The 27,041-nt window shown below is 40.1% G+C and overlaps 2 protein-coding genes across 5 annotated transcripts in view; one reads left to right on the forward strand and one right to left on the reverse strand.

Moving 5' to 3' along the window:
* Nucleotides 1-27,041, reverse strand: part of LOC138597774 (transcription factor COE3-like) — a 154,031-nt gene that overhangs the window by 114,800 nt on the left and 12,190 nt on the right. The gene's annotated exons all lie outside the window — the stretch shown is intronic.
* LOC138597775 (clumping factor A-like) lies at nucleotides 17,156-26,782 on the forward strand. The gene is made up of 6 exons (XM_069669286.1): nucleotides 17,156-17,339; nucleotides 18,989-19,090; nucleotides 19,302-19,376; nucleotides 23,703-23,759; nucleotides 23,870-23,944; nucleotides 26,443-26,782. The coding sequence occupies exons 1-6, from the start codon at nucleotides 17,156-17,158 to the stop codon at nucleotides 26,682-26,684; spliced, it is 735 nt and encodes a 244-aa protein (XP_069525387.1). The 3' UTR covers nucleotides 26,685-26,782.

Below are 27,041 nucleotides of genomic sequence, written 5' to 3' on the forward strand. Positions count from 1 at the left end.
GCCAAAACCCAGGAGAGACCAGACTCTTCCTCCAGTCTGAGAGTTGGAGGAGGAGGAGGAGGAGGAGGAGGAGGAAGAGGAGGAGGAGGAGGAGGAGGAGGAGGAGGAGGAGGAGGAGAAGGAGAAGAAGGCGGCCATGTTTTAAATGTTGTCACAGGGGAAATCTACCGTCGCTGTCGCTGGTCTTCTCTGCAGCGGCTTGGCTCAGCCCGAGTGTTTGTTCTAAGTTCTGCATTAACACGCCTCCATATGATTCTCTGTTGTTGAGTTGTGTGCTCACATGACCCTAAACGTTCTAATCTGGAGTCTATTCAAAGAGACTTCCAGAAAACACCAGAAATAAAAGGTACAAATTAAAATGTCAGAGAGGAAGGAAGTCACCAACTGTTACTTTAGTTAATTTAATGATGATGGAGCAGCGTTGTCTCCGCTGTCTGCTGCGTGCTCTGTAGCCAAAGACGCCCTCGTAAAGCGGAAACGTACGAGTAAACCAAACCACCCAGAAGATTCTGCAGCGGTGAAAGATATTCGGCGTTTCCAGGATGCAGAGGGCTTCATGACGAGACGGGACAGCAAATGTTGGTGTCCATGTTTAAGACAGAAAATAAAGTTTTTGTTCATGTCGGACATGATCGTCCTTTGATTTAAAGTCATATCACTGAGCCTCATCATCATGTGTTCTAAATCTAACAGCATTCTCCTGATTGTGTAAATATATAAAAACAGCCGTAGCTTCATTTCCAGCCGCTGATTTCAGGAGGAGAGGCTGAAATTCGGGCTGATCCTGAAATAAAATCGATGCTCCTGCAGGAAGCGACCTCTGCTCTCAGCACGGAGACGCTCACGCTGTCCGAGGGGGAAGCGCTCAAAGCAACAGCCGAATATTTTTACATCAATCTCATTTTGCTGCTCGTTTTGTTTCCTAAAACACTTTATGATCAATATGATGGCCCGGGCGCAGATAAATATTTATTCATGCTCTGGGTGTGTTTTTGGAAGCTCGCCTGCTCGCTCTCCGTCTGTGTGTTTCCCGGCTCAGGGGTGTATTCCCCAGACGGCAGATTAATACAGCCGTGACCTTTCTGCACCCCCATTACCAATGCTTAATGCCTCATTTGTAGGCCGGTTTGTTGGAAGCTAATTCTTCCGACTGGGTGGACGGCGGCGCTCAGAGCGTGGCAGCTCAGGTGTGTTAGAGTCGGTTTGGAGGAGGCTCGCTGGGAGTGAGAGTGTCAGAAAACACAACAGTGTTAAAAAGAAAATAGCAGTGAGAGAATCACAGCGCGGCAGCCTTCAACACTTCCAGCAGCAGATATTTTCGATGACTTCCTGTGAGAAAAAACATCCACGAGCATCTGTTTTTATCCACGAAGCCGCTCTGACGCTCGCAGCGACAGAGCGGCAGGAAACACGAGGAGTACGTGTCAGAGAGGTAAGACATCACATCGTCTGCACAACGGAGACCAAACAGCCAACGAGCAGCGCAGGAGCTCTTTAATGTGTTATTACTGTGACTGAGGCGTGCATGTGTTTCCGTAGCAACGCTTTAAAGTAGTTTCATGAAGTGAAGCGGATCTTCACTGTTTTATTTATTATTTATATTAACGAAGATGAACCAGTGCAGCAGAGTAACAGTGTACCTGCACCTGTGAGGGACATACCTGTCTACTGAAAAGATATGAAAGCATGCAGCAGTATTATTATTATTATTGTTATTATTATTAATCTTGTTGTTGTTTGTTCTGTGAGCTGCTGTAACAGGTGAATCAATAAAGTTTCTGGAGGTTATTTATTATGTCGTTGTCTGCTCACCTGTACCTGAGACTCCTTCGTTTGTTCTGAAGCTCATTCATCTGATTTAACTTCGCTCAATCCTTCCAAGTCTTTTTCTTGATTCAGACTGAGACAAAAACATTTTTCAGACGAGCTGGTTTTTGTTTCAGACGCGTCGAAACTGTTTTTATTAAATAATAAATTAGAGAAAAGTCCAAATTCACGTCACAAATATGAGCCGCAACAAGAAAGAATAAATGTTACATTATGAAACGAAGAATCCTTTTTGAATCTCTTCACGTTAGCTTTAAACTTTGAGTCGTTCAGAGTGAACATAAATGTATATAACATATATATATAAGTATACAATCCTTCATTAGCCCCTCAGCACGCTTCAGAGCGACAGCTGCAAAGGTGACATCACACATCAGAGAGGAGAATGAATCTGAATTAATAAATAAACGATCAGTTCATTGATTATAAATATGTTCACAGACACAAAGGAAATTATGACAATTTGCAGTATTTACATTTTAACCGTCGTTCTATTTCATCGGCCTTTAATGAAATATAACTCCGGACTCAACGAGCCGACAGGATGGAGTAAAGATGGCGCCGAGGACGGCTGTCGCGTCTCCGGCTCCTCCTCAGCTTTGAGTTGAACTCAGTTTATGATTCTGATCTCAGGGAGAAGACTGAGACCGAAGGAGGTCACAACAGCTTCACTGTTTCTGAAAGCACCGTGGAGCGAGCTCCCCTCGGAGCTGTGGCTGAACATACACAGAATGCTCCTTTAATGTCAGCATCAGAGCGCTTCTTCCCTTTGAACCTGACTTTTTATCATATTTGTAATAAAAGCTGCTGCAGACAAAGAGCTGACACGATCGCAGGTTTGAACAATAAAACAAACATGGACACGTCTGACTCGCTGGATCTGGCACCTGCTTCATCAGAAGCATCACTTCCACCACTAAAGCAGCCCATTATCCCAATTACACACAATGCTACCCAGACAGCACGCCGCCACCTCGTCCTCTCCTCTCCGCTCGGCCTCCACTCACTACGCTCGTTAGCATTATTATTATTTCAATTATGCTAATTGTGCTGCATCCACTCGTCGCCGCGCTCGTATCCGGCTGTTAGCACTTGGCACAAGGTGTAATAAAAACAGTATCGATGGCACACGGCGCGCTCGAACATGCCCGGAGTGTAAATCACACGCCAACAGGCAGAGAGGAGGAGAGTAACACACACACACACACACACACACACACACACACACACTGAGAGAGAGAACAAACACAGCGAGGCAAACGAGGGCCGGCGATCTGCACGTTTCATCACAAAGCCTGAAATTAAAGGTCAGCGGGAGTCGTGTCGAGCACTCTGCAAACAATTACTGAGCACCAAACCAGTGCTGTCAGTTCATATCACACACACACACACACACACACACACACACACACACACACACACACACACACACACACACACACACACACACACACACAAACACACACACACAGCCTGAATATTTGGTTCTTCTCTCAGATTAAAAACTGTCACCAGTGATCCCAGTAAAACATCTTGAACTGATTCTACACCTGCTTCACCTGCTTCACCTGCTTTAAACAAGTCGTCTTCAATTCAAACACACAGAACTTTATTTAAAATACCAGAAGAGATTTGAAGGTTTCTAAAGACGTCAGACATGTCAGGCTGAATTTTGGTGAAAGGTGTATAAAATGATTTAACAATTGTTCTGTTTGTTAGCTTTAGCCGTGCTGCCATGACGGAGATGGAGTCTGTAGTTACAGCGATTTTTCAGCCCCTTCTGCAGCATGTAGGAAATAAAATGTTGCCTTTACTTTCCGCTCCATCCTGCTACGTGGTGCGACATTGCTCCGCCTTTAAGTCGGTGGTGGAGGAGCCGAGTTTACGGAAGCAGGAAGGGGCCGTGACGTTAGCAGCTAGCGGCTAACTAAACAAATAAGTGCAGGACTGTGAGCAGAGGATGAAGCGCCGTGTAACAGGGGCAGTAAAGGAGAGGAGTAAATATTCTATACGTAACAACAACAGACCTCTTCAGCTTCCAGAACACTGTCACATGAAATCAAACAGTCAGCTAGTGATGGGACTACTTTATGGAGTTAGTGAGGGCTCTCTGTGTGAGAGCCCTGTCAGCGTGTGAGCAGCTAACAGTCAGGAGCAGGAACAACAGGGCCGATGTAAAGAAAGACGCTCCACTAACTGACAATACTACTCGTCCCTCACCGACCCAGTCATCAGTGTCAACGTGCCGCGCTCCGAAACAGGAAGACAAACTCGGACAATACAACACACACACAAACGAACAGTTTCAACCTGAAATCCTGTTTGATGTTCAAACGTGTGAAACATCCTGCAAGTCTGACTGCACACGCACGCATGCACACACGCACGCGCACACGCACGCGCACACACGCACGCACACACACACACACACACACACACACAATGACATTAATCAAACAGGAGATGGAGTGTGACCGCTGTTTGAGTCTTTAACCAGCGTGGCCTGCCGACTGACACACACACACACCAGCCTAATGAGCCGTACAGTACACACAGGTTGACACACTAACACACACACACACACACACACACACACACACACACAAATATAGACACTAAAACACACATACACACTCTTACACTGACTGGCCAGCTGCCACAATGTTAATCAAATAAACAGAAGATGTTTAAATTTGATTCAGCAAACACACCGTGACAGCACACACACACACACACACACACACACGCGCACACACACACACACACACACACACACACACACACACTCGATACAGTGTGTGCGTTGAGTCCAAATGACTAAAAATTAATGTGAGCAGAATCCAAACCAGAAATGACGCCACACACTGACTGGATGCTAACAGATGCTAACAGGAAGTACACTACATCCAACAAACATGGCCGCACTCTGCGTGACATGAGGGAGACACGTTAACAGTTCTGCTTCTGAAAACCAAAGTGGATTCTTTTGATTCTGTTGTTAAGAGGAAGATGATTTTATTAAGCAGACGTCACGTCGCTCTCTGCAGACACACCAGACTCCATTCATAAAAACAGGGATTTAAGCTCACAGGACACAGAGCTGCTGCTCTGCTGCCTGGTGCTGGTGGTCTTATTATATTTTCTTACACAAACGGTCACATGACTGATGTTGGAGTAAACATGACACGTCACCCAGTTTGACTTTTAACAACTCTTCTTGTTTTGGCTCTAAATGTTCACACTGGATGTAAATGTGTCCTGCAGAATCCACCATTGTAATTAGCACTGCACACACACACACACACACACACACACACACACACACACACACACACACACACACACACACACACAGTCACACACACCATAAGGCCTTCTTCTCTAATTGCTGTGGAAGTCTGGTTTGAACGGTTAAAATATGCACATATTGTTCATGTACAGTACCGCGCGCGTGCGTGCGTGCGCGTGTGTGTGTGTGTGTGTGTGTGTGTGTGTGTGTGTGTGTGTGTGTGTGTGTTTGTATTGCTATACTTGTGTGGACCAACCCCTGACATCCCACCTTTCTTGTGTGGACATTTTTCCTTGTGAGGACATTTTGCCCGGTCCGCACAAGGATATTGCTAGGATGAGCTCCATTGACCCTAATGAATGATCTGTATAAGTTTCAGAAGAGGTCCCCAAAAAAATAGAAATCTCTGAAAAGTGTGTGTTTGCCAGCGCTCTTGGGCTCCTACTACTGACCGTTCACCTGTATTGCAGTTAAAATAAAAATTTGAGGGGAGGGGAGCAGTCGAATTTTCTGATTGGCTAAGGCTGAGGAATTTTGTGCTTGGCTGTTTCATGTCATGTGACAGCATGACTGTGGGGTTGAACAAGAGCAAAATGAAAACCAAAGGCAGAGAGTACATTTAAACTAGAAAAATAGAGCAAATAGTGTTTGTCAAATATAAATGATCACACTTAAGGTAAATTGTTAAAAGTTAAAATGATAGTAAATAACACTATGACACAACAGTGAGCAAAGGGGGAAAAGACTACTGATACAAGTACTGCTGAGGCAGACAGTATATTTAAACTGGAAAAAATTGCAAATATACATTTGTCAACTATAAATATTATAATATATTAAATCATACATTTTCAATGATTAACAATAATTATTATTATTTGATTATCATATAATATCATACATTATAAATTAGACTAAAATACACTATGACATTACACAAAAATTGAGCAAAGGGGAAAAATGCTACTGATGCAAGTAATGCTGCTTCAGCCTCTATTGCTTCAAGTAGTACATAATTACTTATATACACATATAGTGTCATTGCTACCAGTCTCTGAATATAAATACATTTACTAAAGTGCTGCACTTCAAGACAATTTAAAGGTACTTGTCTTAATGTCCCTTCTATTCATGCCACATTTTATTTCTACTCCACTACAACTCAGAGGGAAATATTTCTACTTTTTACTGGATTAATTGTACAGTTCTAGTCAGTAGTTACTTCACAGATTAAGAATGTATGAATACAAAACATAGGGAGCTTATTAGATATTATGTTTATGAATAATATTACCCAACAGCAGCCTATAGATGTAGGCAAGTACAGCTGAAATGTTGACAGAAAATTAGATGGCAATTATTTTTATAATAGTCATTTCAGGGTTCCAGCTTCATAAATGTAGTGATTTGCTTCTTGTCAGCATTATTATTTTAGTAAATGTAATGTATTTTTCATCATTCAAGGATTGGACTATTGGTTGAATGTATTTGTAATAATGTAGAGGTTTGGACTATTATTTTTACTATGTACATTGTGCTTATTTAAATACTTTTATTACAATCATGGTTTCAATGCGCACAATGTTGATTGATTGGATGATCACCCAGCTGACTCCGATCAGGATCTGATGTAAATTAAACCTGAGGCCCGCAGGCGGGCCATCCGGCTACTTTGGTAATTTTTTCGACAACACCTTAACAGATAAGCTAACGGTTCAATTTTAGATTATAGTCTTGCCATGTATCATTTGAAATCTTTAATTCCACGCATGTCAACCATTTTAAGCCAAATCCACATCAGCCAGGTACTATCAAAAAACAAACAAGCAAAGTAGGTAACAAACAAGTATGTACAAAGTTTTGCCAACTCACAAAATGAAGCCTCCGGGTGGTTGACCGCTGCATCCATTTTCATCAAAAGACTGTTTTCTCTCATTTCCAACTGTCCAGTAAATCCATTTCAATGAAAATATTTAGTCAAAAACACAGTAATACGTGGATAAATGGTGAAAAAATAGCAAAAAACTGCAATTGTGGATACTTTTACATGCTTTTATGAGTCCAAAACTCCTTTCACAGCAGACACCATTAGGGCTCTGTAATGTCTTCCTGACTGCCAAGTTTGGTTGACTGCACTGACTGCACCCGCCTTGAAGCCTCAACAGCCAATGAGTGGTCGTGTATACAACAGACAGTCTTTCTTCTATCACTTCTCTCCCGAGCCACTTACATGCAGGGCTCCAGATGATTGACGCATCACTTAGCCAATGAAATTTCAAATCTGGCAATATAAATGTTTTTATGGTTTCTTAAAGGAAAGAATGCAAGTTTTTGCAAGTTTATAGAGTTTATGCCTTTTGCTCTTTATATAGGCAGTTTTCCAACCTGAGCACTTGTTTTTTTATTTATATTTATATTTGATTGATGCATTTATTTAGTGTATCTAGAAAAACAGTAACTTCATCCTGCTGTTATTTTGTGGTTACAAAGTGGCGTTTTTGGCAAGCACTTAGATATTTCTTGAGGAAAAGATGTGTTCATTTTCTATGACATTGTTATCAAATTTGAACTTGGATCATGTAATATTTTATTATGTGGAACCATTGCAGTTAAAGGGGGAGATTATAGTTCATTTGCAGGCTTATTTCATTTTCTAAAAATGAGCTATTATTACGGCTATTATTAGTAAAATAATAACACTTATAAAATAATGGCACTGTTGGAGCCTATTCATATTTTTTCATATTTATACTTTTTTTGGAAAATGGTAAATCAAAATAATAATGGTAATAATGTTGATTAATTATTGAAAGTGGTAGATATATTGCAGATAAATGATAATTTATTCTGATTGTTTTCTGCTGCTCAAGGCCCTCCTCCTATAATTGGTGATAGATAGAGGACAGCTGGGTTCTCCTCTCTCGGCTTTTTCTGTTAAAGGAGTGAGGAGTGAGACAGTTTATCAACCGCTAAATTGACTTTTTGTTTTGTTTATTGTACGAAGTCAACCACGGTGATTATTTTTTATTTAAATAAATTGAGAACCTTTTTTTTTCAACCTGGAAGGATCTCCGCTAGTGCTTATTATTTAGCGAGTCATAGACCTCCTCCTCTGAAGTCTTCTCTGCTATTTTTACACTTTACACTTTACAGAGTAGCCAGAACAGGCACATACAGAGCTTCTGACTGTTTGGAGTCAAAATTTGGACTGTGACCTGTCAAAATAGCCCAAACCACGAGTTTTTTTACTGTACGTATTTTTTTTTTTTTGGGCCTTTCATGGCTTTATGCGGTAGGACAGCTGAGACGTGACAGGAAACAGGATGAGAAAGAGGGAGGATGACATGCAGCAAAAGGTCACATATTGACTTGAATGTTTTTTAAAAGGTGTTTCGTAATATTTTTGCCAACATAGAAAAGACATTATACATTAATACATTATATTCACCACCACTATCAACTGAAACCACATGAAAAGTGCAGAGTTTTATTATACCTGTCTCGCACAGTACTGGGAAACAAACACCTCGCAGAGGTGGTGTTCATTTCGGGGATAACTATATGATGTGAATATTTTTGGCGCAAAATTATTTCTTTATAAGTGTCTATGAATAACTTATTAAAAAGAACTACAAATTTTTATGGTGAAACTGGTGAAGAATAGTTAATATTCTTTTGTCGGTATGGACATAGTATGTCGTTAGATCAGTTAGATTCTCCACATTTCAGGCATTTAGCTAATTTTACAGAAACCAGAAGAACAGAAAATGTATCCATTCAGATTTGCCAGTTTAGTAAACAAAAGAGACAGAAAAAAAGAGACAACTGCTACTTTTGAAGTGGTCTTAAAGTCCTAATATGTGTCTGTTCCTAGACAATTTGTATTCCATTGTTGAATAGCAGGCTCAGTGTCTGGACTGCGGGCACAGCACATCACTGTCATCGCTAACCCAACAACCTCAAGTCTCACTCACTCAAGACAACGTGTATTGTCATGAATGTCAAATGACATGACAAAAACATGGCAAGTGTGAGCACCCATTGCTTTCACGCTAACATGTCCATTTTGGGAAATTTTGGCTGCATTTTCTCTAGCCTTCTTGTGGACCTTCCCACACAGAGTTTTAAAGCCTGCAAACTCCTCTCCAGTTAGCTAGAACTGAAGCAGCAGATGGATGAGAGGTGAAACGTCTTCAACAAACTGAAACAAGTCCAGTTGCCCATGTACAGCACTTAGAAATGTTAAGACCCCAGAGATCGTATAAACATTTCTATATGTGCTTTTCATTGCCTCTGCTTAAATATCCCTCTTCTACCAGAGTGTGTGTGTGATTGGTTGCAGGTGTGTTTGATTGCCGGTTGTCCATAGAGCTGATTGGTTCCAGCCTCGCACCCAGGAGTTTAAAGGACGGGACTTCACCAGTTCCTGGGGGCTCTCCTTGGTCAGCCAGACTACCAGCATTTTTGATTGTGTGCAAGATGTGTTTTTGAATAAAACCATTTAAAAATGCTTCGCTGCTGGTGGTGCTTTGAGGACAGGAAGAGGAGAAGAGGATTTACTTGTTGCACCAGGGTTTCCCCTAGGCCCTGGTCCTAACAATTTGGGCCTTGTCTGAATGAATTGGAATGTCCATGAGGTGAGGTAGACGTGGTTCAGTTTGTCTGTATTAGTGGCCTTCAGTTAAGTGTAGTGGTCATCTCTTTTGTTAATTTGTTGTTGTTGCTGTATGTTGTGTTTCTGACTGGGCAACCTGACCAGATAGCTGCCGGGCAAGTTCAAGAATTTGCCACCTCATTTTGCCTTTCTTATTTCTGGTGGTAATCCTGAGTGGGGGCATGCTTCAATGTATCGCAGTTGACTAGATTCCTGGTCTTCGATGTTGCACTGAATAGAACGTTTAAAGATGCCTCGAGCTCGGCAAGTCACTGAAGACTAGCTAGGTGAGTTAGCCATGTTGGTAGGCAAGTAAAGTTTGGTTGTCTCTGCAGTTTGTTTCCCTTAATTTTATACTTTGCACATCAACGTTGTTTTGTGTGACATGGCTGCTTTGTTTTTTTTTGGTCACTTTGTGATGTGTGGCTGTAAGTAAAACTTGTGTGCAGTAACTAGTTTGTGACCTTTTGTGGTAACTGCACACCACTTTTGTTGGGTCACCTGTGGTTGCAGCTTAAGTGTAAACTGGTAACATTTATATATAGTAGTGACTACACAGTGACGCCTTGTCTGTGGTTGTTGTAGTCCAGATATTATGCAGTAAGTTGTCCATATTTAAAGTTAAATTAAGTTGACAGTATGATAGATGTCACTTTTACATGTCAGGATCTGGTTTTTATAGACAGATTCAATATTTAACTGTCATTTATCATCACGGTAACAGCATTGCATACATTGGCAGCTGTAAACACATTGTAAAAATCCATCTGTGGGTTTGGTGCCGACCTGTATACTGAACATATAAGGAGTAATTAATGTTTATAATCATCAGAGAACGTTAAATACCTTTTTGGTTCCTATCTGTTCCCCAAACATACTTGTATGTGTGTGAATGTTAAAAAGGGGGGAGGTGTTATGACCCTAGAGGTCTTGTGAATGTTTCTATTGTTTGTGCTTGTATCTGTTTCAGTAACCCTCTGTTACCTGAGTGTGTGTGATTGGTTTCAGGTGTGTTTGCGTGAAGGTTGCCCAGGGAGCTGATTGGTTCCTTCCTTGCAGCCAGGAGTTTAAGGGCCGGCTACTCTGTGGGCTCTACTCGGTCAGCCAGACTGCCAGCATGCTTGTGTGTCATCTTGCACCATAGTTTATTACAATAAAACAGATATCACAGTTAAAATACCTTAAACTGCCTATTGTACTTTTATTAATGGTTAGAAACATATTTATGATTAACTTTCATCAAATATGCTTCCTTAGGGGGATGAATACTTCGAACCAATTAGTTCATTAGATTTGCTGTCAGATTGTAATATGTTCAATATTCTAATATTCCCAAAATGCCTATATATAATTATTATTATTTTTTTTTCCTTCTGGATGCTCATGATGTTGACATGATTTTGTTTTGCCAGGTTAGTGCAACAGTGAGACTTTAATCATTATTAACTTGGTCAGTCCAAGCAGTTTGAAGGAGCAGCAGAGAAAGGTGGGGGATGGGCAGCTCACACAGCTCTGCAGCTCTGAGGCAGCAGCAGTGCTGGTGGAAGGGGGGAACGGCCCCTCCCCTTGATGAAGCAGCCGCCTGGTAACAAGTTACAATGATTTAAAATAAAGCAAGAAGTACTTGAATATTTGTGCTAAATTGCTTTTCACTTCACAATTGTTATCATGAATTTGTGTTGGAATATTGCTTAAACCTGAATTCATGACAGACTACTGTGTTTTGTGGCTCTGTTAAAAAGGTCACAGGCAGGTCAGGCCAATTAAGCACCTGAACCCCACAGTTTTTTCTGAGAATGCTGCATTCAGGAAATTGCAGACTCACTGACAAAATGTGTTTAATGCTAAACTGAAAAACTGCTCATCCTTTTCATATTGCACCAGGGTTTCCCCTAGGCCCTGGTTGTGACATAATGAAAGATGGATTGTTTTATGAGTTGAGAAATGTTCCTCACTTAAGCTAAAACTCTTCTAAAAAACATTTGAATGAGCTGGTAAATGTTCAAATTAGCTCAGCTTTAAACATCTACAAATCAGTCATCTTGCACCATAGTTTATTACAATAAAACAGGTATCACAGTTAAAATACCTGAAACTGCTTATTGTCCTTTTCTTAATGGTTAGAAACATATTTATGATTAACTTTCATCAAATATGCTTCCTTAGGAGGATGAATACTTCGAACCAATTAGTTCATCAGATTTGCTGTCAGATTGTAATATTTTCAATATTCTAATATTCCCAAAATGCCTATATATATATATAAATTTATTTATTTTTTTCCTTCTGGATGCTTATGATGTTGACATGATTTTGTTTTGCCAGGTTAGTGCAACAGTGAGACTTTAATCATTATTAACTTGGTCAGTCCAAGCAGTTTGAAGGAGCAGCAGAGAAAGGTGGGGGATGGGCAGCTCACACAGCTCTGCAGCTCTGAGGCAGCAGCAGTGCTGGTGGAAGGGGGGAACGGCCCCTCCCCTTGATGAAGCAGCCGCCTGGTAACAAGTTACAATGATTTAAAATAAAGCAAGAAGTACTTGAATAATTGTGCTAAATTGCTTTTCACTTCACAAGAGTTATCATGAATTTGTGTTGGAATATTGCTTAAACCTGAATTCATGACAGACTACTGTGTTTTGTGGCTCTGTTAAAAAGGTCACAGGCAGGTCAGGCCAATTAAGCACCTGAACCCCACAGTTTTTTCTGAGAATGCTGCATTCAGGAAATTGCAGACTCACTGACAAAATGTGTTTTATGCTAAACTGGAAAACTGCTCATCCTTTTCATATTGCACCAGGGTTTCCCCTAGGCCCTGGTTGTGACATAATGAAAGATGGATTGTTTTATGAGTTGAGAAATGTTCCTCACTTAAGCTAAAACTCTTTAAAAAAACATTTGAATGAGCTGGTAAATGTTCAAATTAGCTCAGCTTTAAACATCTACAAATCAGTCATCTTGCACCATAGTTTATTACAATAAAACAGGTATCACAGTTAAAATACCTGAAACTGCTTATTGTCCTTTTCTTAATGGTTAGAAACATATTTATGATTAACTTTCATCAAATATGCTTCCTTAGGAGGATGAATACTTCGAACCAATTAGTTCATCAGATTTGCTGTCAGATTGTAATATTTTCAATATTCTAATATTCCCAAAATGCCTATATATATATATATAAATTTATTTATTTTTTTCCTTCTGGATGCTCATGATGTTGACATGATTTTGTTTTGCCAGGTTAGTGCAACAGTGAGACTTTAATCATTATTAACTTGGTCAGTCCAAGCAGTTTGAAGGAGCAGCAGAGAAAGGTGGGGGATGGGCAGCTCACACAGCTCTGCAGCTCTCAGGCAGCAGCAGTGCTGGTGGAAGGGGGGAACGGCCCCTCCCCTTGATGAAGCAGCCGCCTGGTAACAAGTTACAATGATTTAAAATAAAGCAAGAAGTACTTGAATAATTGTGCTAAATTGCTTTTCACTTCACAAGAGTTATCATGAATTTGTGTTGGAATATTGCTTAAACCTGAATTCATGACAGACTACTGTGTTTTGTGGCTCTGTTCAAAGGGTCACAGGCAGGTCAGGCCAATTAAGCACCTGAACCACACAGTTTTTTCTGAGAATGCTGCATTCAGGAAATATGGAAATTGCAGACTCACTGACAAAATGTGTTTTATGCTAAACTGGAAAACTGCTCATCCTAGATGTTATACTTTTTAACTAAGAATCAAGGCTTAAAAATAACATATTGTATTTATCGATTATCGATTAGGAGTAATTCACTTCAAAAGTAGTAGATTTGTAGCTGTAAAACGTCCCTCCGACATGAAGTCCCACAAGTCCAAAACTCTCCTTGTGTACCTGAATGCATCGCCAAAGGACATGTCTCAGCAAAGGCAGTCGCAGAGGCTTCAACAACGGAGAGATCATCATGCGCGATGTGCTGCCAGATATGAGGTTGAATTAGCAGCAAAAGAACCAGATAGAGCCTGAACAAACACTACGACTTATGGAGGTAAGATATGTTTAATTTTTTGTTAGCCTGTGTTTTGTTTGGAAACTTTGCTAGCTAACTGTTGTATTCGACAGCCTGTTACCTGAGTGAAGAGTGTTTTTAAGCTAATGTAACTTTCGCTAATCAAGAGAAGTGTAACTTTAGATCGTAAGGGAGCAAAACACACTATATGGCAGCCTAAGTGTTATTGCAACTTTATATGATATCAAATATATAAGCATGAGACAAATTCAGTTTTGCTTACAACTTAAGCTGCAAATTTGTAGGAATGATTTGATACAATGTGGTCAGTAAAGCTCACTAACATAAATAAGTCTCACTTATTGTCACAGTGATGATACTAATCAAGTCATTATAAGTGTATTTATGATCTTGCATGCAGCTAATTAAAAAAGCACAGCAATATCAGGTAACATTAGCATTTTGTTTTGAGTAAGTGGAGTTTGAGCCATATGGCTTGTGGTTTCCTTGATACACAATATTTAAATGCCTTAGAAAAAATTAATCACTGTCAGTCTAACAAATATTTCAAGAGGAGAATAAACATTTTTTCCTGTAAAGTTGCATAGAATTCACCTTCCTGACAGTGGACAGTGGCTGTCTGGAATGCCTGGCTGTTTGCAACACTGTAGGTTTAGACATTTACAAACTCTAAGGATAAATGACAATTAAAAATAGTAATATAAATAAGTTGCTGGTAGTTTCCTCACCATCAAAACCACAAAGTATAATCTAAAAAATCTCCTGCTACCTTTTAACTGGCTAACTAATACTCACTGTAACTTTACCTGGGAAAATATAGCTTGTGGACCTGGTGGCAGGCAGAAGAGCTGTTGAGAATAAATAGAAATACTTAATCTTATGGCTGATGGTTTCATTTACTTATGTAGGTCATATAGAGACATCAGGACTAAACTGATTCTGTTTTTAAAAATAAAACAGTTCAAAATTCCCTAAGATAAAAAAGTCAAAATGAATTATTAGATAATAGTCATAAATATGAGATAAAAACAGTGAGAATTATGACATTTAAAAGACATTATGAGATAGAAAGTCAACAGTATGATGAGTCAAAAATGAGGTAAAAAGTCAAAATTATAAGATTCAATAGCAACCTTTATCAACCACCATCGAGTTCCAGTTTTGGCCCTCCAACATAAAAGGTTTGAGCAGTTCTGCTCTAGAATAATATGGATCACTATTCTAGTGAACACCACCTTTAACTGTAACCCCACTGATAAACATATCACTTAATTTATATATTTGCATGACCAGAAAGTGAACAATATAAGCCTTTTAAGAGTTGAATTACAATAGACTGTACAGGTGGACCTAATAAAGTTAAAGTTAAGAATGAGTGTGTTTATGCTTTATTTGTTTCATTGTTTGTTGTTCTGTGACATCATTGCTTTTTGTTAATCTAATAACCTTTCATTTTTACTGATGATGAACAGAAAGAAAATGGGGAAAAAGAGGCGCAAGACAAAGTGGTATGTATTCCTTTTGGCTTGTTTTTTATTCTGATGTGGTGTGTAGCAACAGAAACTAGTATTGGATAAAAGTATTCATTCTTTTTATTGCATATATCCCACCCATGTAGTCAGTTTATCTAGGGTGCAACAGGAATACTTGTCCTTTGCCAGTGAAAACTAGAAATTATCTCCAAAATTTCATAACTCGTTTCGGTGATTTCAGATCACATTTGAAGAAAAAAAAAAAGAGGAATGTCCCGATCAGGTTATTTTTACCCCGATCCCGATCCGAGTCCTTTAATATTTAGATAATGCCGATACTGAGTCCCGATCCGATACTTGGCCTTCACTAATATTTTCCTGGATAATACAGCTGCATTAAGAAAAAAGGTGCCTGCATCCAAGCTGTTCCTTAATAGGTTTTTTTATTTTGTTGAAACAGAGTATATACTTTCATATGGCTCTTTCTTATTCTGCACATGCTATTGCAACATTGGCCAACCACCTTCCATGTGTTAGCAGGTGAGTCTGTGACGCTGCAATGTGACAGCAGACCCTCGTGTACAGCCAGCTGAAGTGTGTGTGAGATGCAGCCCACTCTTGGTACCTCTATATCATCCATTGCTTTTTTCATATTCCTTATGTTATCACGTAAAATAACGTGGACGCGTTGCTTGTCTATTTCACACGCGTTCAGCAATACTGTCAACTAGTGCGCATACCGACACGTTGTAACTCGAAAGTGGAGTCAATATAATGTAATGCCGAGATGGTATGGCATACCGGGTATTTAAAAACTCCAGGTGACAAAGAAAACCCTGATCCTCTACCACAGAGATGAGCTGGTTATCCAGCGGGATTAATTCAGTTACCTTCTCTGTAATATGTTTGGCCATGTCGCTGTCTCGAGGATATTTCTCTATCCTTTCGAGAGTATCTGCAAGTGTTTGCTGCTTCAGTGCATTTACCTTTATTGCTTGAGTGAAATTGTTGTTTAACTGAGTGTTTTTGTTTTTTATGTGCCGTATGAAATGTGTAGTATTAAATGCAGCTCTTTTATTATCCTCTCGCGGTCGTATTGCAGATGTTACATGTCGCCGTTGGACTGCTTTTGCTTTCTAAATGACCAATTTCCACACTGCAGACATTTTATCCACAGGTTTGCCAGAGTAACGTGACGCGCGTGTCTGCGCTCTGCCACAAAGTGTGATCTGGGACCACATTCAAAATTGCCGATTCCGATCAGTGAAAAAATGCCCATATCAGCCCTGATCCCGATCCTGCAGATCAGATCGGGACATCCCTAAAAAAAATCTTTGTTCTTCATTCATGTCAATGTAATTTATTTATTGCTTGTGAGGCTGTTGTGGGCTCATAGTTTACACAGATGACTCTGATTTGATAAATTCATCATGTTAGGATACTGCATTATAAATATTGACCACAACTATTGACAGCAAATTATTTTTTTTCCAAACAGTCCTGGTTATTTTGAAAGAGATACAAATTTGAAGCTAATAAAACACGTTGGGAAGCTAATAAATGATTGCATTAACAAAACAAAAAAAGTTTTTGGCCTGGGACTGAAAGGGTTAAGAAGCATCTTTGTTTGGGCAGTGTATTTACTATGGCACAAATCCCAGTTCCAAATGTAATGTGCTAGTGATACAATTATGTATTCAGCTGAACACGCCTTAATATTCTCTAAATGGATAATAGATATATGATGATGATCTGCTGTTTGAGCATCTTCTTCATTAAATTTCATCCAAATTTGTCCGTAAGTTAACTTGTAAATTTGAGTGAGTGGTTATTGGTATGGATATTTCATATTCAAGACTAAAACAGTTATTTCTTTCTTTCAGGAGGACTGTGCTGCTGATTATTATTCTTATTATGAGACCATTATCAGATACCAGCCATTACCTGGATGGTGACCACATGCCATCAAGCTCAGAGCCCTCAGACAGTGGGAAGGATTCACAACAGGTCTACACAAAGTCCTCATTGGAAAAAAAACTCCAGAGCAACACAGAGGAGGACAGAGACTGTGGCACAGACGACACCAGTGACGATGAGGGTAAGGAAATGACACAGTCCCAAATTACAGTGAAATTCTGTGTAAAAGGACCAAAACTAAAGTGGGACAAGAGACATTACTGTGTTTACTGCACAAAACCACAGAGCAACATTCTTCCTCTTCAGGAGCCTTTTGAGGGAGATCTAGATGTGCTTCATTTTCAAACAACAAACCAGAAGATATAAAATGCTGATTTAGGGCATGTAGCATTCTAGTTTTATCAGTAGTGTTTTCATTTCCTACCTTTAATGATTGTGGAAAAGCACTGTATTTTTCCGTGCCCGTGTCGTTCCCTTTATTGAGGATTATTTAAGATGTCAGTCATTTCTTTAACATAGAAGTCCGATTTAGCTTTTCCAATTAGAGAGATACATCTATTTCTTAAGTGCCTAAAATGTTTCCAGTCTGATTGACATTTGGATTTTCTTGCAGTTGCCCAAGCAATATTTTGCTCATGAATAATATCAGAGAGTTTATCTGAAAACCATGGACTGTCACGTCCTTTGACTTTAAATTTTCTAAGAGGAGCATGCCTATTTATGACCTCCAAGAAAAGTGATTTAAAATAAGTCAGAGCCATTTCAGGGTCTGGAATCAGGCATATTCTGTCCCAGTCACATAGATAAAGATCATATAGAAATGCTTGCTCACAGAAGTATTTGAAATGTCTTTTGTATAGAATACGTGGTTGTTTCTTCGGGAGCTTTGTATCTCGCACTGCAGCAATTACGCAGTGATTACTAACGTCATTAGCGAATACGGCTGTGGCTTTATATCTGTGGGGAGAGTTAGTTAAAAAGTAAGTCAAGGAGCGTTGACTTTTCAGGATGTTTACGGTTGGGCCTTGTCGGAGATTCTATAAGCTGCGTCAAGTGTGCAGAATCGCAAAAATATTTAACAGGTTCAGAGATAGGAGCCAGCCAGTCCCAGTTTAAATCCCCCATAACAACAAGCACACTACTACAAAACATAGACAGGGATTCAGATAGTGAAGACAAAGTTCCCCTTGGAGCAGAGGGAGGTCTGTAACATCCCACAAGTGTCATAATACAACCTTCAGTGAATTCAACTTTCAATACAAGCAGCTCGTCCTGTTCAGGTTCAGATTTGAATAAAAGTGTCGTTGTCTGATACGTGTTTTTTATATAAATCTAACTCCTCCACCTTTTGCAGGGCGGTCAGTGCGAAAGATGTTGTATCCATCCATACAAACATGACTGTCTGGAGTAGATCTACTTAGCCATGTCTCTGATAATACCATGATATCAGCATTTGTTGTCTTAGCCCAAATCCTAACCATATCGATTTTCGGTTAAAGACTCATGTGCACAAAACCAATACCAGATGTGTGCTGGAAGTCTTTGGGAGTTTCAAAGCGTTCAGAGTTTATTTCAGGCCCTGGATTAGACTTCATGTTTCCAGACAACAACATGATTATGCATTTCAGCGTGTGTGCACAATGCGTGCAGCTGACGTTTCTCTTTAGGTGAGATTTCCGCATGAGTTCTTGGCCAGAGTTTTTAGGCAAGAAACAGTTATTTAGGAGGAGATGAAGTCCTGCGCACTGATCGTCAAACTAAAACATTTGAGTAGTTTGAGGTGATATTTTGACATGATTTTGTTGTTCTGTGTATATTATGTCATAACAGTTCCCTCATCTTCAGAAGTGGGACCTGTACAGGAGTCACATATCAGTGGAAGTGTTGAGGTCCTCAGTGTGACGTCTTCCAAATCCACTCAAGAATCAGATGGTAGGAAGTTACTTGAGCAGCAACTGACAATTTCCTTTTCATCATTGATTATTCGCTCACTGTTCTTATTCATAAATTATATTGTCTATCAATGTCAGGAAGTAATGAAATAATCACTGTGAATACCAATTCATGATGGTATTCACATTTAATATTAGCCTATGTCAGAATGATGAATTTAATGCTGAGATGGTATCATCTTTTCTTGTAGAAGAAACACACGACATGACAACAGAGACCTCACCCTCAAGACCTCCAGACAAGGGGAAAAGGACTCAGACAACAGGTAAATTCTTCTTCTGTCTTACTTGTGTTTCCTCCTGTGAAGTAACGGCCCTGTAGTTGGTGTGAATGCTGAAAGCATATGTTCTTCTACTTTTTATTCTGCCGCGTTTTGGCGCGCTACTCCTTCCACAAACTTCAACCGATTCAAACCATTCAAACATCATTACGTGCGCTTCATTCGGGATTCATGTGCTATGACTTTTAGCATTCATACCATTCAAAAATTCAGAGTTATTCCCGTTTTTCCCGAAAAAATTCCCCATCTGGAATGAATGGGAAAAAAATTCAAACTCTCAAAAATTAACACTAAATTCCACCCTCCATAACTCATTCATACATTCACTTAGAAACTCCATTCCACCTTTCCAGCTTTCATCAAGACCATTCAGCTTTTTCATAGCATTCATACTTTCTTCACAGGACCCTTTCAAAGCACCTAAAGTTTTCACAAAACGACTGAAAAATGCCCAGCATTAGAGTGGGTGATGTCATCGCCAGAGGGGGGATGCTGTGAAAAAACACTTCCCAATTTCCAATTTCCCAAACAAATTACAACAGCGCACAGAATGTTCCCTCCACAAACATAAAAAATGCATCAAATTGTAGGTAATCTTGTGCTGCTCGTGGTAAATGGCGGCCCAAAGCCAAAAAATGTACGCTTTTGCCACTAGATGCCTCAATGTCCCAGAAAGTTGCCCAAGTGCTCCATCTGCTCTAATGTTAAACATTTCTGGAGAACTCCAAATAAAAGCCCTTCTTTCTGTCGCCGCCCTGACCACATTTTTGGCCGTAGAGACATAAAATTCGAATGACAGCTTCCTGAAACCCTTGTGATGCTCATAAAATGTTGTGTTGGTAGCATTTACAGTCTTGGCACAATGGCAGGAGATTGAGAGGCTTTTCTCAGTTAAAATCTCAGTAAAATCAACTGCTCAGCCAAGGAGTCACACAGCTGCTGCTAATTAACCCACAGCCTCTCCTCATGAGCCATCACCACGGCAACTGCTGAGTTCAGCTGGGGGTCACTTTAGTTCATTTGGAGCTTAGTTGTCACACTTACACACCCAGGACAGACATTTTAACACTATCTTAGGCATTTTTCAAGGCTGCTCTTCAGTTTTAAACTCCTCCATCATCCTTATCACCTCCTCAGTCATCTTCTTCACCTCCAGACTGACTCTCGTCACCTCTAACCTAACCTTTATTACCTCCCCAGTCATCTTCTTCACCTCCAGACTGACTCTCGTCACCTCTAACCTAACCTTTATTACCTCCTCAGTCATCTTCTTCACCTCCAGACTGACTCTCATCACCTCTAACCTAACCTTTATTACCTCCTCAGTCATCTTCTTCACCTCCAGACTGACTCTCATCACCTCTAACCTAACCTTTATTACCACCTCAGTCATCTTCTTCACCTCCAGACTGACTCTCATCACCTCTAACCTAACCTTTATTACCTCCTCAGTCATCTTCTTCACCTCCAGACTGACTCTCGTCACCTCTAACCTAACCTTTATTACCTCCTCAGTCATCTTCCTCACCTCCAGACTGACTCTCGTCACCTCTAACCTAACCTTTATTACCTCCTCAGTCATCTTCTTCACCTCCAGACTGACTCTCATCACCTCTAACCTAACCTTTATTACCTCCTCAGTCATCTTCTTCACCTCCAGACTGACTCTCATCACCTCTAACCTAACCTTTATTACCTCCTCAGTCATCTTCCTAACCTCCAGACTGACTCTCATCACCTCTAACCTAACCTTTATTACCACCTCAGTCATCTTCCTAACCTCCAGACTGACTCTCATCACCTCTAACCTAACCTTTATTACCTCCTCAGTCATCTTCCTAACCTCCAGACTGACTCTCATCACCTCTAACCTAACCTTTATTACCACCTCAGTCATCTTCTTCACCTCCAGACTGACTCTCATCACCTCTAACCTAACCTTTATTACCTCCTCAGTCATCTTCCTAACCTCCAGACTGACTCTCATCACCTCTAACCTAACCTTTATTACCTCCTCAGTCATCTTCTTCACCTCCAGACTGACTCTCGTCACCTCTAACCTAACCTTTATTACCACCTCAGTCATCTTCCTAACCTCCAGACTGACTCTCATCACCTGTAACCTAACCTTTATTACCACCTCAGTCATCTTCCTCACCTCCAGACTGACTCTCATCACCTGTAACCTAACCTTTATTACCACCTCAGTCATCTTCCTCACCTCCAGACTGACTCTCGTCACCTCTAACCTAACCTTTATTACCTCCTCAGTCATCTTCTTCACCTCCAGACTGACTCTCATCACCTCTAACCTAACCTTTATTACCTCCTCAGTCATCTTCTTCACCTCCAGACTGACTCTCATCACCTCTAACCTAACCTTTATTACCTCCTCAGTCATCTTCCTAACCTCCAGACTGACTCTCATCACCTCTAACCTAACCTTTATTACCACCTCAGTCATCTTCCTAACCTCCAGACTGACTCTCATCACCTCTAACCTAACCTTTATTACCTCCTCAGTCATCTTCCTAACCTCCAGACTGACTCTCATCACCTCTAACCTAACCTTTATTACCTCCTCAGTCATCTTCTTCACCTCCAGACTGACTCTCATCACCTCTAACCTAACCTTTATTACCACCTCAGTCATCTTCCTCACCTCCAGACTGACTCTCGTCACCTCTAACCTAACCTTTATTACCTCCTCAGTCATCTTCTTCACCTCCAGACTGACTCTCGTCACCTCTAACCTAACCTTTATTACCTCCTCAGTCATCTTCTTCACCTCCAGACTGACTCTCATCACCTCTAACCTAACCTTTATTACCTCCTCAGTCATCTTCCTAACCTCCAGACTGACTCTCATCACCTGTAACCTAACCTTTATTACCACCTCAGTCATCTTCCTCACCTCCAGACTGACTCTCGTCACCTCTAACCTAACCTTTATTACCTCCTCAGTCATCTTCTTCACCTCCAGACTGACTCTCATCACCTCTAACCTAACCTTTATTACCTCCTCAGTCATCTTCTTCACCTCCAGACTGACTCTCATCACCTCTAACCTAACCTTTATTACCTCCTCAGTCATCTTCCTAACCTCCAGACTGACTCTCATCACCTCTAACCTAACCTTTATTACCACCTCAGTCATCTTCCTCACCTCCAGACTGACTCTCATCACCTCTAACCTAACCTTTATTACCTCCTCAGTCATCTTCCTCACCTCCAGACTGACTCTCATCACCTCTAACCTAACCTTTATTACCTCCTCAGTCATCTTCCTAACCTCCAGACTGACTCTCATCACCTCTAACCTAACCTTTATTACCTCCTCAGTCATCTTCCTAACCTCCAGACTGACTCTCATCACCTCTAACCTAACCTTTATTACCACCTCAGTCATCTTCCTAACCTCCAGACTGACTCTCATCACCTCTAACCTAACCTTTATTACCTCCTCAGTCATCTTCTTCACCTCCAGACTGACTCTCATCACCTCTAACCTAACCTTTATTACCACCTCAGTCATCTTCCTCACCTCCAGACTGACTCTCATCACCTCTAACCTAACCTTTATTACCACCTCAGTCATCTTCTTCACCTCCAGACTGACTCTCATCACCTCTAACCTAACCTTTATTACCTCCTCAGTCATCTTCTTCACCTCCAGACTGACTCTCATCACCTCTAACCTAACCTTTATTACCACCTCAGTCATCTTCTTCACCTCCAGACTGACTCTCATCACCTCTAACCTAACCTTTATTACCTCCTCAGTCATCTTCTTCACCTCCAGACTGACTCTCATCACCTCTAACCTAACCTTTATTACCTCCTCAGTCATCTTCCTCACCTCCAGACTCATTAATTCATATATTCATTCAACATTCAAGTGCAGCATTAGCAGCTTAGCGTCAGCTCTTCAACAACATATTACAGATCATTCAAACTTATATTCATTCAACATTCATGCACAGCATTAGCAGTTTAGCGTAAGCCCTTCAACAACACATTTCACATCATTCATACATTACATTAATTCATCTTTCAAGCACAGCATTAGCAGTTAAGCATTAGCACCTTCGTATTAACAGTTTAGCATTAGCAGCTTAGCGTCAGCTCTTTTAGCAGTGTAGATGCTATATTCAGCACACAGCATTCACACCCGATTTCTTCAGAAATTGCATTTTCTAGTTTCCTATAATGTCTTATGAACTTAATACTTTTCTTCATTGGTGGCTACTTTGAAAATATGTAACTTCACGATGTAATGATATTGTCTCATCTGTTTTTCTCCTCCTGAAGGGTCCTCCAAAGAAAAGAGGTCAAAGGCCAACTCTGAGCCAGTTCCAGATTCAGATGGTAAGGACACAACTTCATAATCAATGCAGAAACACTGTTATATGCGTATTATGGTATCTTTCAGTATGATAGTTTGTAATTAATGCTGAGGTGTTTTTTTTTTTTTGTAGAAGAAACACACGACATGACATCAGAGACCTCACCCTCAAGACCTCCAGACAAGGGGAAAAGGACTCAGACAACAGGTAACCTTCATGCACTGAAGGATATGTTGCTACAAGTCAGCCAAGAGAGACAGCTACTGAGTAGTAACCAAAAATGACAAGTGAAGTTGATCTCCTGTATTTTCAAAGGTAATGCAAGCACTATATGGAAACGGCATCATCCATTTTAGTGTATCATATTTACTGCATCACCAGCACCAATAAATAATAGGTTGCTGAACTTTGCTCCGTTTAGGACATTTTACATCCACAAGGTTTATCTTTTATTATCAAGGTTTTTACAGACTCCTGTCTGCAGCTCTCCTCACATCGCTGCTAAACCACAACTATGTATCAGATTGAAAAAGCTACATGCCTAACAGAGCTATTGACTTGGAATAAGTAATAAACTAGCTTTTAGAGGTCGACCGATTGATCGTTTTGGCTGATTAATCGGCCCCGATAGGACTTATTAAAAACTATAATCGTCTGCGGATCTGGGCTCTGATAGTGGCCGATGGCTGTGCAGCCACAGGCGGGGACGTACATCGCGTGCATTCGCCTTTTTAATGGAGTCTCCATATGTGACATGCAGGTAATGCAGGTACCTGGGATAATTAATTAAAGTTAACTTTATAACACAGCTTTACTCACAAATTATGATCATGATAAGGTTGTTGTTTATAGTGTTGCATTATTAATGAATTAGACTATCGATAACTTTCACTGCTGTTCTGCCGAGCTCATGCTGCTGTCTCTGTTTAGCTAGCAAGCTCGCTACAATTTGGCTAGCAGTGAGCGCAAGCCTAGCACAACTAATGGGATGATATATGATCATTTGAGGGGCACTTCTGCTGAAAATATAAGTTTGCGTGTGCAACTCCCGACGATACTCTGAACAACTGTTAGAAAACCATGAAATGCCACTCGTACGTGGAGACCGTGAGAGGGGTGGGTGGGGGCTAAACCTTTGCTGTACCGGGGATCAGCTGATTCATATTATATCTGACTCGTTTCAGTTTATTTCTCCCCTCAGAAGTTATCTCTGGAATATAACGTAACAATATCAGCTCTCCACGATACAAGACAGGCAGGCAGGGAGGAAAATAAATCATTTAACTGTTACTTAGATTACTTACCAATGTGGCGTTCTCTCTTCTAAATAATCCAACCACGTAACGTCAACTGTGCATTCATGACATGAAATCACACTTTTTATGATCCTTCTCACTCCGGTAATGTGCACAAACACTAATAGTTTGTGAGAGTGGTATTTAAAAATGTAACGGGACGCGCAGCATCTGGCCTGATAGACGCCACGGAGCGCATCGCCATGTAAACAAATCCAACATATTTCCAACGATGTAATCCAACAGATCACACTCAGGAAACTCTCCGTACTTATTATCAAAGTCAAAGTGGCAAAAACTGGTTTATTAAAAACCTGCGTTTGCATAAGTCTGCTGTAGGAGTAAAGCACGTCACGACGTCAACACAAACTGTTGTGAACAATGTGTAGGTAAAGTTAAAGGAAAGGAGCGAGAGACTGACGCAGGGGCGATACATTCGCTTTTTATATCAGACTCTTATGTTTTTTTTCTCCCCAATATATGCCAGAAAGCATCAGTGATGATAATAACAATTCATTTGTAACTTTAGTGAAACTTTACTTTATCAGAAAGGTTTTATTAAACCAGCAACGTTAAGAAAACAACTGCAGCATCATTTCAATTTAGAAATGATTAATAAAGTGCAACTTAAATCATTCATGTAGATTGAAATAAATATTAAATATATAAAAGTAAATAATAAAGTTTTATATATATATATATATACATGATCTATTTGATAGCCTATTTAATGAATAGTTATATTGAATAGATTTACATGTTTCTTGTTTCTTACATTAGAGGGCAGCTGGAGGAAACACAGTCCCTCTACGGGACTATTTAGCTGAGGAAAGGCACAATGTGGGCACAACAAATTGAGTTAGATGTTAATTTGCAAATAATATTTTCTTTACTACTTATTTTATTTATGTAGGTATTCATTACTCTTTGAGATTCATGTTCTGTTCCAGATTTATGGTTTTATTTTGTTATTTATTTGACATAGACTTTCAGTTCAACAGTTATGTGTAAGGATATGTAATAAAGATAAAGATTAGAGAGAGATTCATTTAAATTAGTTTGTTTTGTTTTTTTCGTGGGGTAGGGAGATATTTGCCGATTAATCGGCTATCGGCTTTTTCCTCGTACAAACTATCGTTATTATAAAAATCCACTATCGGTCGACCTCTAGCTTTAGTCTACTATGGACAGTAGTAGATTGCAAAGCAGCTGCATTCACCACTTGGCAATGTTGTAAAGGTAATATTGGGTATTGTATGAAGTACAGTGATCTAACTAGTCTTTTTCAAAAATAAACAAGTAGAAAAAGAAAACCATCCATCCATAACATACAGAGGACTGCATAATATTTAACTTCGTGAGGATGTCAGCACCATTGTACATTTATGTTTTTGCTTATTTCTGTTTCAGGTGTGGAGCCACAACTTCTCTCCCAGAGAACAAGCCATCGCAGGCCTTGGAGTTCTAAAGAAAGAGAAGCAGTGTGGCGACAGCTGGGTCTGTACATCACTCTGCAAAGAGTTCCTGGTAAAGAAGAATGTGTAAAGGCTGTTGATGCAGAACCGGTACTCTGCAGGCGTGATTGGAGGGATGTTAAGAACCAAGTATATAATGCCATCACAACTCGTAAAAGGAAACAGATTTCTTCATGATTGTGGGTTTTTTCTAAATAAGCTGGAACTGAGATGGTTACATTTGTGTGTTGTTTTAAACTGCCTCAGGAGGTTCTAAATTCAGCTCTCACATGGAAGTTCAGAATGATGTGTAAAACAGCAGCTGTTTCAATGTTAACTGCTGAAAATAGATCAACAAAGTCCTTTGTGTTTTTTGAGTTTTGCTGTGCTTTAGGATGGCAGCACACCTGTCCTCCAATCCCAGAGTTTTATTATTTGATGAGTTGGGCATGAGACTCAAAAATAAACAACCAGCACTTTTAAATGACACTAAAATAAAAAAGTTATTTTGCTATTATATGAGTGGTGATTTTTTCCATTTAGCCTCCTGACATT

The sequence above is a fragment of the Semicossyphus pulcher genome, unplaced genomic scaffold (genome assembly GCF_022749685.1).
Source record: "Semicossyphus pulcher isolate SPU_LCO1_2020_fin unplaced genomic scaffold, fSemPul1.0.p SCAF_2, whole genome shotgun sequence".
Classification (NCBI taxonomy): Eukaryota; Metazoa; Chordata; class Actinopteri; order Labriformes; family Labridae; genus Semicossyphus; species Semicossyphus pulcher.

Bases quoted from the DNA above. Each gene is read 5' to 3' on its own strand.
- LOC138597775 (XM_069669286.1), top strand. From the start codon at position 17,156: ATGAGACCATTATCAGATACCAGCCATTACCTGGATGGTGACCACATG. The intron at 17,340-18,988 runs GTAAGGAAATGA...ATGTCATAACAG, and splicing joins CGACACCAGTGACGATGAGG to TTCCCTCATCTTCAGAAGTG. The intron at 23,760-23,869 runs GTAAGGACACAA...TTTTTTTTGTAG, and splicing joins GCCAGTTCCAGATTCAGATG to AAGAAACACACGACATGACA.